This window comes from Hyla sarda, chromosome 4 (assembly GCF_029499605.1).
Source record: "Hyla sarda isolate aHylSar1 chromosome 4, aHylSar1.hap1, whole genome shotgun sequence".
NCBI lineage: Eukaryota > Metazoa > Chordata > Amphibia > Anura > Hylidae > Hyla > Hyla sarda.
Genome location: NC_079192.1, coordinates 69,330,866 through 69,342,913, shown reverse-complemented (window position 1 = coordinate 69,342,913; position 12,048 = coordinate 69,330,866). Strand labels below are relative to the sequence as shown.

General features: G+C 41.8%; 2 protein-coding genes across 5 annotated transcripts in view; one reads left to right on the top strand and one right to left on the bottom strand.

Annotated features, from left to right (window-relative positions):
* The window catches only part of NCAPH (non-SMC condensin I complex subunit H), a 68,428-nt gene extending 60,166 nt beyond the window's left edge, over positions 1–8,262 (top strand). For all 4 annotated transcript variants that reach the window (XM_056571357.1, XM_056571360.1, XM_056571358.1 and 1 more), the window contains exons 12-18: positions 1,954–2,076; positions 2,176–2,283; positions 2,509–2,640; positions 2,723–2,833; positions 4,336–4,418; positions 4,510–4,585; positions 8,124–8,262. In XM_056571357.1, coding sequence (XP_056427332.1) covers positions 1,954–2,076; positions 2,176–2,283; positions 2,509–2,640; positions 2,723–2,833; positions 4,336–4,418; positions 4,510–4,585; positions 8,124–8,183 — 693 coding nt within the window. In that variant the 3' untranslated portion in view covers positions 8,184–8,262. The remainder of the gene's footprint in view (positions 1–1,953; positions 2,077–2,175; positions 2,284–2,508; positions 2,641–2,722; positions 2,834–4,335; positions 4,419–4,509; positions 4,586–8,123) is intronic.
* Positions 8,263–8,373: 111 nt separating this feature from the next.
* LOC130368085 (STE20-like serine/threonine-protein kinase) overlaps positions 8,374–12,048 on the bottom strand; it is a 63,207-nt gene continuing 59,532 nt past the window's right edge. Inside the window, exons 17-18 of the mRNA XM_056571356.1 lie at positions 8,668–8,781; positions 8,374–8,581 (exon numbers count right to left, since the gene is read on the bottom strand). Of these exons, the coding sequence (XP_056427331.1) occupies positions 8,477–8,581; positions 8,668–8,781 (219 nt within the window). The 3' untranslated portion in view covers positions 8,374–8,476. The remainder of the gene's footprint in view (positions 8,582–8,667; positions 8,782–12,048) is intronic.

Genomic DNA, 12,048 nt, shown 5'->3' with positions numbered 1-12,048 from the left:
GTTTCTTGCAATTTCACAGAGACAGATACCCCATGGCAAAGAGCATAGATCTTAGTCCAATCGTGTGCGCCAAAGGTGAGGCCCAGCTCCTTCGACCACCCCCCTTGGTGGGCCAGCAAGGGTGCCCCAGCACTGGACAGTAAAATGGCATAGATCACAGAGACAGATACAGAGACAGATAGCTACCTAAGATCAATGGTGGATAACATGCTTATGTTTAACCCCTTAAGGACTCAGCCCATTTGGGCCTTAAGGACTCGAGACAATTTTATTTTTAAGTTTTTCATTTTTTCCTCCTCACCTTCAAAAAATCATAACTATTTTATATTTTCATCCACAGACTAGTATGAGGGCTTGTTTTTTGCACGACCAGTTGTCTGGTGTAATGACATCACTCACTTCACCATAAAATGTATGGCGCAACCAAAAAAATACTATTTGTGTGGGGAAATTAAAAGAAAAACGCAATTTTGCTAAATTTTGGAAGGTTCCGTTTTCACGCGGTACAATTTGCGGTAAAAATGACGTGTTCTTCTTTGGGTCAATACGATTAAAATGATAAAATAATCTAAGACCTATAACTTTTTCATTTTTCCGTATAAGCAGCAGTATGAGGGCTCAATTTTTTTTGCGCTGTGATCTGTACTTTTTATTGATACCATATTTGCTTATATAAAACTTTTAATACATTTTATCAATTTTTTGGGGAATAAAATGTTATAAAAAAGCAGCAATTTTTGACTTTTTTTTTATTTTTACGTGAACGCCATTCGCCGCACGGTATCATTAACATTATATTTTAATAGTTTGGATGTTTACGCACGCGGCGATACCAAAAATGTATATTACATTTTTTTTTTTTACACTTTTTGGGGCTGAAATAGGGAAAATGGGACAATTTACGTTTTTATTGGGAGGGGTTTTTAATTTTATTTATTTTTTTTTTCATTTAAATTTTTTTTATTTTATTTTAAACTTTAATAGTCCCCATAGGGGACTATTTATAGTAATCATTGGATTGCTAATACTGTTCAGTGCTATGCATAGGACATAGCACTGATCAGTGTTATCGGACATCTTCTGCTATGGTCTGCTCGATCTCTGATCAGAGCAGAAGACCCGTGGGAGGCAGGTGAGGGGACCTCCGTCTGCCATTCTGGATGACCGGATCGCCGCGGCAGCGCTGCGGGTGATCCAATCATCCATATTAGTGACCGCGATGCTGCATATGCCGTGATCTGTATTGATCACGGCATCTAAGGGGTAAATGGCGGACATCCGTGGGATCGCGGATGTCCGTCATTACGGGCGGGTCTCTGGCTGCGATCAGCAGCCGGGACCTGCCGTGCATGACGCGAGCATCGCTCCGATGCTCGCGGTTATGCTTCGGACGTAAATGTACGTTAAGTACCACTTCACCAGGATGTACATTCACGTCCTGCGTCGTTAAGGAGTTAATAAAATCTGCAGCGAAACAAAAAAATTTGTTTGTGGGGTGGAAAAAAAACTAACGCATGCCATTTTGTAACATTTGGGGGCTTCCATTTCTATGCAGTGCACTTCAGTAAAAATGACACCTTGTCATTTGTCGGCCATTGCCGGTGGCTCCCTGGCTATCAGCAGCTGGGACCTGCCGCGCATGACCCGGGCATCGCTCCGATGCTCGCGGTTATGTATATGACGTAAATGTACGTCGTGGTGTGGTAAGTACCAGCTCACCAGGACGTACATTTACATCCTGTGCCGTTAAAGGGGTTCTTTTGGATAAGGGATAAGATGTCTAAAGGCAGAGTACTCCTTTAAGCAAAAACTCCCCTGTAAAGAGGGACACTGAGAAGTGTCTGCTGTGATCTCATGAAACTTTCATACTTTTTTTTTTAACCAAAGGAACTGTTATAATTGGCTAATGGGAGCAAAGAGTATTCTGGTTAATTGCTTCTGTTCCCTTAATAGGCAGCTACTACACTGGCAAAGACTACGCTGGAGAACCAAAACAAGAAGGCCACCACTCTGCCAGCGGACTTCCACTATGATCCAGACGACATTGCAAAGTTGAACTTAAGGCCTGCAGATAGGGTAAGACTTCACTCTCATTCTGTCTATTTTGGAGGAGAGATTCAATGCAAGTTAACCTTTTTTCTGTTCTTTATTTCCTCCATCTTTCCCTCCTCACAGATTAAAAAGGTGGCTCCTGTGAATCCTAGTTCTGAGCAAGAAGATGGTATCGGAGAATACGATTATAACAACCCCAATGATACCTCAAATTTCTGCCCAGCCTTACAGGTAAGCGCAGTCTCCTAGAAGGGGATTCCAGGATTTGACTAGGCTACAAGGGCTGTAAAGTTCCCCCCAATATTTATTTTTAACTGCATACAAAATTACTCAGGTCTCAGGTTTTCCCAGGTTGCAGTGCAACCTAGGTTTTCAGTATCTATTCTGGAAAACAAATTTAGGTGATACATTCCATCTAAACTCTTCACTAACTCTTTGTACCATTTTGTGGTTTAGGTTGATGATGACTATGATGATGACGATGGGCCATTCATGGGAGCCGGCGATGAATTTCCAGTGTGCAATGGGACAGAAGGCAGTAGATTAAATTTGGATGGTGAACACAACCTTATTGCAGAACCACAGAAGGTGAGTAGCTTGTTTAAAAAATAAAGTAACATTTAGAAGACCTGAAGTTACTCCATGTCACCATTTTCCGCATTTTTTGCAGGTAAACAGAATAGAAATAAATTATGCTAAAACAGCCAAAAAAATGGACATGAAGCACCTGAAAACAAGTATGTGGGGGCTGCTAACACGAGACCCACTAAAAGATGAGGAGGTAAGCAGGTTTTCGCATGGGTATTTTTAAAGGGTCAGAAATGGACTTACAGGGTAGCTGCCTGTAGGTGGCACTAGAGAGACAGTTTGTGGAGCCACATATATACCAGTATTTAGGAACTTGTTAGTCTTCACGTTTAGAAGTAATGCATGACGGCTAAAAGGGACTTTACACACTTAACAATGCAATACTTTGCATGCTTCCATTTATTTTACATATGTATTCATTGATAATTATATAGGATTAATGGGTTTATGTTGCAGAAATGGTATGCAAGCATGATCCATCAGTGGTAATGAGAGTCTATTTCTAATACAGTGGTCCCTCAAGTTACAATATTAATTGGTTCCAGGACGACCGTTGTATGTTGAAACCATTGTATGTTGAGACCATAACTCTATGGAAACCTGGTAATTGGTTCTGAAGCTACCAAAATGTCATCCAAAAATAGGAAAATGTGAGGATTAAAGAAAAATAAGTAGATAACTAATATAGATAAAGCAAATCCTTACATATAAAAGTAATAAAGATCTGCTGGAAGCTGTAATCATGGTCTATGTCAGTGTTTCCCAACCAGGATGCCTCCAACTGTTGCAAAACTACAACTCCCAGCATGCCCGGACAGCCGTTGGCTGTCCGGGCATGCTGGGAGTTGTAGTTTTGCAACAGCTGGAGGCACCCTGGTTGGGAAACAATGGTTTATGTAGAGGACAGGAGCTTCTTCAGGGTCCTGTACAGTACACACAGTGTCCCAAATGGACCCACCCTTACTTGGTGTCCAAAGGAGCAGCTAACCCTGGCACAGGTAAGGAGTAGTACAGAACTTGTAGTTCCTCCCTGTATTGTAGGGGGCGCTACCAGACAGCCAGTCAGTGCATGCACTTCAGTAATACAGGTGATTTACCAGTAAAATGCCAATTCTGATTAGTCAGTTCTTCCAGTTGTGACACGTTTCACAGATCTGGACTGTCTGTAACATTGTATGTTGAGTCTGGTTTCAAGTTACAATGGTCCAGAAAAGACCATTGTATGTTGAAACTATTGTATGTGGAGGCCATTGTAAGTTGAGGGATCACTGTATTTGGTTGTATCTTAGCCTCCTGGCAGTAGGTAGAGAAATATATTCTAGTTATCTTGCACAGGCTTCTGAAGAGACAAGCCTTTCTAAGGAACATTACACTGCTGCCAGTCACTATACGTGTTCTCTTAGATCAGGTCCACACTGTTTTCAGTCGTTGCATTTAAGGGGTTTTGTTCAACATATATGGCTTATCGCTGTACAGTTGCACATCTACCAATAACTTCCCTTTATGAAAGGAATAAAAGCTTTAGGTATTGCACTTGAGGCAATGGTAAACTGTTGTATACCAGACAAACATATGCAAAAAGTCATACACTTTCTGACAGTGTGGCTCAAATATGTTGTCACTTTAGCTTTTTCTTTTATCATGACTGTATCATTGTTTGGCAGAAAGCTGATATATATTTTGAACCAATTTTAGCCAGCATCTAAGAATGAAGCGGAGGCTGCAGTTGTGAAGGATAAAAGAGCTTTTAGTAACATTACACTTGATCTACAAAAGAGGTAAGGAAGTTAAAATGACAAGAAATTGAGTAAAATAGCATGTATACCTGTATGTTTTATGCCTGACATCCTTTTTTTCTTGTGTCCATAGGTTACCCACCACCATGGCACAAAACCTCTCTGTCCCCTTGGCCTTTGCTTGCCTTTTGCATCTTGCTAATGAAAAAGTGAGTATAGTAAAGACAAGGAAGCTTGTATTTCCAGTGCCACAGTAAAATGTGTTTTATATCATCATGTGCAAATATGATGAAGTCAAAGCTGGCTAAAAAAGAGCAAGGAAGCAAACATTTGTTTCAGCAAATCAAAGTTGTTTGTATGTTGGACCATTTTTTAAGACCTCTGCTTGCTGACATTGAATTTTCTTGTCTACCGTCAGTGGATAAAACCCTGGTCTTTCACATATAGATGCTTTGTCAGGGTTACAGTACATTTACTAGGACCTTTAACCCCTTAACGACGCAGGACGTAGATGTACGTCCTGATTCAGTGGTACTTAACGCATCGGCAGGTCCTGGCTGTTATCAGCAGCCAGGGACCCGCAAGTAATGGCAGACATGAGCGATCGCGCTTATGTCCGGCATTAACCCCTCAGATGCTGTGATCAATACAGATCACGGCATCTGCGGTAGTGCGTTCAGAAATATGGATGACCGGATCGCCCGCAGCGCTGCCGCTGGGATCCGATCATCCATAATGGCAGACAGAGGTCCCCTCACCTGCCTCCGTCCGTCGCCAGGGGTCTTCTGCTCTGGTCTGAGATCGAGCGGTCCAGTGCAGAATATGACCGATAACACTGATCAGTGCTATGCCCTATGCATAGCACTGAACAGTATTAGCAATCAAGTCATTGCTATAGATAGCAATACCGCCACTTATACGGAAAGATGAAAAAGTTATAGGTTGTCAAAATTTAAATGTACTAATTTGGTTCAAAAGTTTGAGATTTTTTTTAAAGCAGTACAATAATAAAGTATTTAATCATGGGTATCATTTTAATCGTATTGACCCACAGAATAAAGAAAATATGTAATTTTTACCGTAAATTGTACAGAGTAAAAACGAAACCTTCCAAAATTTGCAAAATTGTGGTTTTTGAGGGTAACAGCAGCCATACCCACACACCTATCTGCTTATTATTGCTTACCCTATAGATTGGGTACAACAAGCTAAAATGGAAATACCTCTTTACAGACACTATATTGGAAAGTTGTTGAACCTTAACCTTTCTTTACGCCCTGGTCCTGTTACCAAAGTTTGTAGCTCACAAGCTGAGCATGCTTCTCACCCGGTTGATTGGATCATCTAAATGCGGGATCTAACATTTGTCGGTAGCTGAGTAGACGGCGGTAGAGCCCTTACCTGCCACCTCGTCGTCTCTAGAACATCACAGCACCGATAACTCTGAGCAATACTAATCCAAAGCCCAGCATTGAACTGTGGATGCAATCACAAGATTGCATGTTATAGCCCCCTATGGCGACTAAGAGCAATAGTAAAAAGTGTAAAAAAAATTAATAAATAAAAAAGTTAATAAAATTAAACTAACATCTTCCCTAATAAGCTTGAATCCCCCCTTTTCCCATTTTAAAAAAATAAAATTTCACCAAACATAAACATGTGTTACCAAAATTGCCCATTTTTGGTCACTCCATATATAATAAAAAAATGAATAAATAGCGAATGGTACCAATAAAAACTACAGACCACAGCGCAAAAAAATTAGCCCTCATATAGCACCAATTGCTGAAAAACAAAAATGATGATACAAATTGGTGTATGTAGTTTAAAATTTTATAAAGTACAGTGACCCCCCGACTTATGATGGCCCCGACATATGATCATTTCAACATGCGATGGCCTCTCAGAGCCCATCGTATGTTGAAGGCAGCATCGACATACGATGCTGCTGTGTGTCGGGGCCATCGTACAAACAGCTATCTGACAGCACTGACAACTTCAACAGATAGTTGTTTAATGTGCCCCGTGTGCCCCGTTCTGCCTCCTGTTACTCACATGCTGTCCTGCTAACTCACGCAGGCTTCCACTGTGAGCTCCGTGTAAGCCCCGCCCCCAATGTGCAGCCATAGCCATCTTGCTGCAGGCATCCAATGAGCTGCTGGCTGCCCTCCCCTTCCTTTCCTATAGAGCTGTAGTCAGCAGGATTCTGTCCCCCCTGAAGGTATTTAAAGAACTGTACAGTACTGTATGCGATGTCACACATCACATACAATACATATACACACTATACACCCCATACATCAATGTTTCCCTATCAGTGTGCCTCCAGCTGTTGCAAAACTATAACTCCCAGCATGCCCAGACAGTCAATGGCTGTACATGCATTCTGGGAGTTGTAGTTGTGCAACAGCTGGAGGCACCCTGGTTTGATAAACACTCCCCATACACTCCACATACAATGGTCATCCCAGAACCAATTAGCAGTTTCCCATAGAGATATGTATTCAACATACAATGGTTCCGAGGCCCCAGAACCAATTACCATTTTTACATAGACATATATACTCGACATATGATGGTTTCAACATATGATGGTTCTCCTGGAACTGAGGGACCACTGTAGTAAAATAAAACCTATATAAATTGGGTATCCTTGTAATTTTATGGCCATACAGAATAAAGATAAGGTGTCATTTTTACTGAAAAGTGCACTGCATAGAAATGGAAGCCCCCAAATGTTACAAAATGGCATGCGTTTGTTTATTTATTTCACCCCACAAATAAATATTTTTTTAATTTTGCTGCAGATTTTGTTATTAAATAAGTGATTTCATTACAAAGTACAACTGGTGATGCAACAAACAAGCACTCATATGGGGAGGACTAAAAAAAGGAAAGAGCAAAAACGAAAATTGGCCAAAATGGGCTTGGCCCTTAAAGGGGTTAAATCATAATATCAAAAATAAGATTTAATTACTAGAAACTAATTACCCTTTTATAGGGACTTGCAACTTCCCTGAAATATCTGTAAATGTTGTAACTTTTTGTATTCCTCAGGAAATTCTGGAGGATATTTTCTTATGTGCTGTGTTGTTTCTCTGTTAGGCTGCATTCACACCACATTTTTGCAATACAGTTCCCGTATAAGTTTTCAATGTGAAAACCGTACAGAGCCGTATTGAAAACCGTATGCATTGACTCTCCATTGAAAACCGTATGCAAAAAGATGCATCAGGTTGTGTCTGTTTTGCATCCCATACGGTTTTGTACAGTTTTTTACCTGTACCCAAAACCGTAGTCTACCACGGTTTTTGGTCTCGGTGAAAAACTGCATTAAACCGTATACGTTTTTTTTAAATGGGAGTCAATGGGAACCGTACAGAACTGTATGTGCATATGGTTCCATCCGGATTTCACCATACGGTTTTTGACTTTACACAGTTTTTTTTTTTTCTTGGAATTTCAATCAAACAAGTGAAACTTTATTCAAAATGGAGTAAAAAGTTAAAAACTTATACGTTTTTTCTTACAAGACGAATGCAACCGGACATCATTTTGCAAACCGTTTGCGGTTTTTAACTGTATACGGGTTGAAATTTGTACACACGTTTTGATACAGTTTAGTCAGGTTTTGAGGAATCCGTTTTTCATCAAAAACCTGATACGGGAACTGTATTGCAAAAATGTGGTGTGAATGCAGCCTTATCTACATAACCTCATTATTTTCTTTTTGTCCCCCTTCTCTAGAATCTAAAGCTTCAAGAAGTGGATGATTTGTCTGATGTGATGATAATGCAAGGCGAATGACCTCATGTCCTAAAAGACACCCTACGAGAATCCTAACCCTTGTGACTATGAATTTTTTTCATCCTTCCATTCTCTGCATCTGAATGGCGGGGACACATCTGTAAATAATGTATTTATGTGACATTTTTACATGTTTTTTATTCTTTTCTTCGTATATACTAAACAAAAAGAGAAAATAAAACGCTTATCAGTCAAAATCCAAACAGTGTTTAATATCTCACACCAACAAAAACATTTACATGTGGGAACTGAATGGGAAAGTGTTTTTTCTCAAACTTTGCGTACATTGCCTGTCAGGACGGGGAGAACCAGGAAGTGCACCTGTCTGCGCTTTTGTATTTCTGCTTTCCGGTCCCTGCGATCAGCTGCTGTCTGGTAGCAAACTCGGAGTCAAGGTTCTGAGAGGGGCATAGAAAGACGTGTCACGAGAAAGGGCCACATAAATACTGGATTCATTTTATCAAAATTATATTTGGCCTCCTACCTCTTTACTAAGTCGCAGGCGCTCCTGCCACTGCTCTGACTCCATTCTGTGTTCCGCGTCCAACCGTTGTAATTTTTTGGTTTCCTGATCTTGCAAAGTTCGCATTTTTTCTTCCTGTTTGTATAAGAATATATTCATGAATAAGAACAGGTACATTTAACTTCGCCTTATTCAGTTTTACTGAAAGTTTGATAATCATTCTTATTTTACAAATTGCTGATATGTGAGAAGCTTGGGTGGTGGTGGGTGCTGAGACCCGCACCAATTGATAAAATTAATGGGAAGAGGCGCTCAGCTGAGCGATGTATACAGTTGTTTCCACTTGGCACTGCTCACCTCTCCTCAGAGTGCAGCAAGTGGGCATAGATTCATATAAAAGGTATAAATCCATACACTGTCCATTTGGCTTTAAAAGGGGTATTCCGGCAAAATACATGGTTTAAGATATCTCATTGCCGGGGACTCGCCGCTGGGACCCCCCGCAATCTCTGTGCAGCACCCGCATTACATTATATGCTGGGCAGCATCTTCAGTCTCGAAAACCTCTTTATTTCCGGGACAGGAGACGTGACGTTATGCCACGTCCCCTCCATTCTTGTCTATGTTAGGGGGCGTGACGGTCGTCGCGCCCCCTACCATAGACATGAATGGAGGGGGCGTGGTGGTAACGTCACGTCTCCCGTCCCGGAAACAAAGAGGTTAAGATGTATTTGGCCGGAATACCCCTTTTAAGAAGAGCTGTGCAGTAATGAATGCACAGTGTCTACTACTCTTTTTGTCAATTTATGACATTGCTTATCTCAGATTGTGCCCTCTTCTTCTTGTTTTTAGTTTCTCATTACAACCATTTCTCTTTGAAACCTTGTTTAATCCAATAAATCTTTCGATCCTCATTGCCCTAGCGATTACATGATGAATTTTATTCAAGGTCTAATGCACATAGCTGTATTACGGTTTTCTGCAAGTACTGAATTGTATTAACTAGGGATCTCCCGATACTAGACGTTTTCAATAGTACTTGTACCCTTGAAAATGCCCCAATATACATATCTATACCTGCAGACCATAAATAAATACATTTAAAAAAATCACTCTCATCGTCCCTCCACTCCAGTGATGAGGCCTCTTTGCCGCTCGCTTTGTTTGAGGGAGGACCTGCTGTGCGATGAAATAATGTCATCTTGCTGGGGACAGGAGAAGGTCCTGCACCACGAGCAGAGGATGCAGAGGCTTCAGCTCAGGAGCAGAGGTGAGTGGGATTTTTTTTATTTTCTTTTGGGGGGAACTTATTGGGGAGTAATCTAATGGGGACATTCACCTAATAGAAGGTTCCCTACCTACCTGACTTCCTATCTACAGGGGTCTTCTGTCTAAAATGGGAGGGTTACCTACCTACCTGCTGGAGGGCTTCAGCCTAATAGGGGTATTCCTTACTTGCCTATCTTCTGGGGGCTTCTACCTAAAATGTGAGGGTTCCTATCAGTGTTAGTGAGTTAGTTAGTGAGTTCATCATGTTCAACTTTTCCCTATGACTTCACAAAGTCTAAAGCCACCTCTGCTGTCACATGACATAAAAATGTTTACAATATTGCGCCTATCGGCCTCAATGACATCCTACTGTATGCCTATATATATGTTTATATGCCTATGAATTAAAGGGTATAACTTGAAAAAAATAACTTGATATATTATAGATTAATTTATGCTGAATAACTTTCCAATTGCATGTTATAAAAAAAATATATATGCTTTTTTCTATTAAATTTTCCACTTTGAAAAAATGACCACTAGAGGTCTCCCTACCAGTCCTGGCCACAAGCCCTTTTTTTTTTTTTTATAGATTTCAGACTCATGCTGGAATCCTAAATCTCAGACTGGAGCCGGGACACAGACAAGCTCAGCACTGCTCCCTGCCTGTCAATCAGACAGGTAGGAGCCAGCAATGTGCTCATAGCACAGCAGGGCATACTCCTGACTCTGCCTTACTGCATGCCCTCATTCATTTCACTATCTGAGCTCCTATCTTTCTTCTCTCTGCACATGCAGTTGTAAACAGAGAGGAGAAGATTCGGAGCTGCCAGCTGAGCTTGTCTGTGTCCCAGCTGCAGTCTGAGATTTAGGACTCCAGCAGGAGTCTGAAATCTATAATTAAAAAAAAAAGGGCTTGCGGCCAGGACTGGTAGGAAGACCTCTAGTGGTTATTTTTTCAAAGTGGAAAATTAATAACATGCTATTGGAAAGTTATTCTGCATACATTAATCTATAATATAGCAAAAGTTTTTTGTTGTTGAAAGGTATCCTTTAAGAAAGAGGTGCCAGTTGTGACCTTAGTCTTGGTTATGATGAGTTTCTACATACCAAAAAGCAGTCAAAGAAGAAACTTCATAGTATCTGCTGCCCTAATGCTTAGATGTCTCAGACATGGAAACACAACATGGTATGAACGACAGCTCACCACTTCTAACTCCAATCAGCTGCGCCCGGATGGCCGCCAGCCTCTCTGGACCAAGTAAGCAGGATCCAACAAAAAGAAGTAGTAAATAAAGGAGTAAAATCATCTCTTTATTACCGATCAATGGATACACACAAGCAATCGCCAATGCGTTTCGGATCAGATGGGGGATCCTTAAAGGGGTACTTCGCCCCTAGACATCTTATCCCCTATCCAAAGGATAGGGGATAAGATGTCAGATCGCCGCGGTCCCGCTGCTGGGGATCCCCGCTGCGGCACCGCGCTATCATTACAGCACAGAGCGAGTTCGCTCTGTGCGTAGTGACGGGCGATATGGGGGACGGAGCAGCGTGACGTCATGGCGCCGCCCCTCGTGACATCACGGCCCGTCCCCTTAATGCAAATCTATGGGAGGGGGCGTGACAACCGCCACGCCCCCTCCCATAGACTTGTATTGAAAGGGGCGGGCCGTGACATCACGAGGGGCGGAGCCGTGACATCACGATGCTCCGGCCCCTGTACCGCCCATCATTACGTGCAGAGCGAACTCGCTCTGTGCTGTAATGATAGCGTGGTGCTGCAGCGGGGATCCCCAGCAGCGGGACCGCGGCGATCTGACATCTTATCCCCTATCCGGATACCGGAGACAGAGACCGATACTGCCGGAGGCCTGATACCTCCGTGCTACATTACTGAACCAGCGGTCACAAGGGCGGTGAGTGGTGCTGTGCACCGGACTGCTATTCTCTTTATTCTCTTCATCTGTGATACAGTTTGCAATACTCTACCACCAATGGCTGATACACCGTATATTGAAACTATCACCAACACTGGATACATAGCATTGAAAGGCTATTACTACATACTGTGACTGTTACAATACAGGACAATCCGCTGTCAGCATAGCGTATCTAGCTATTGGAATCTCT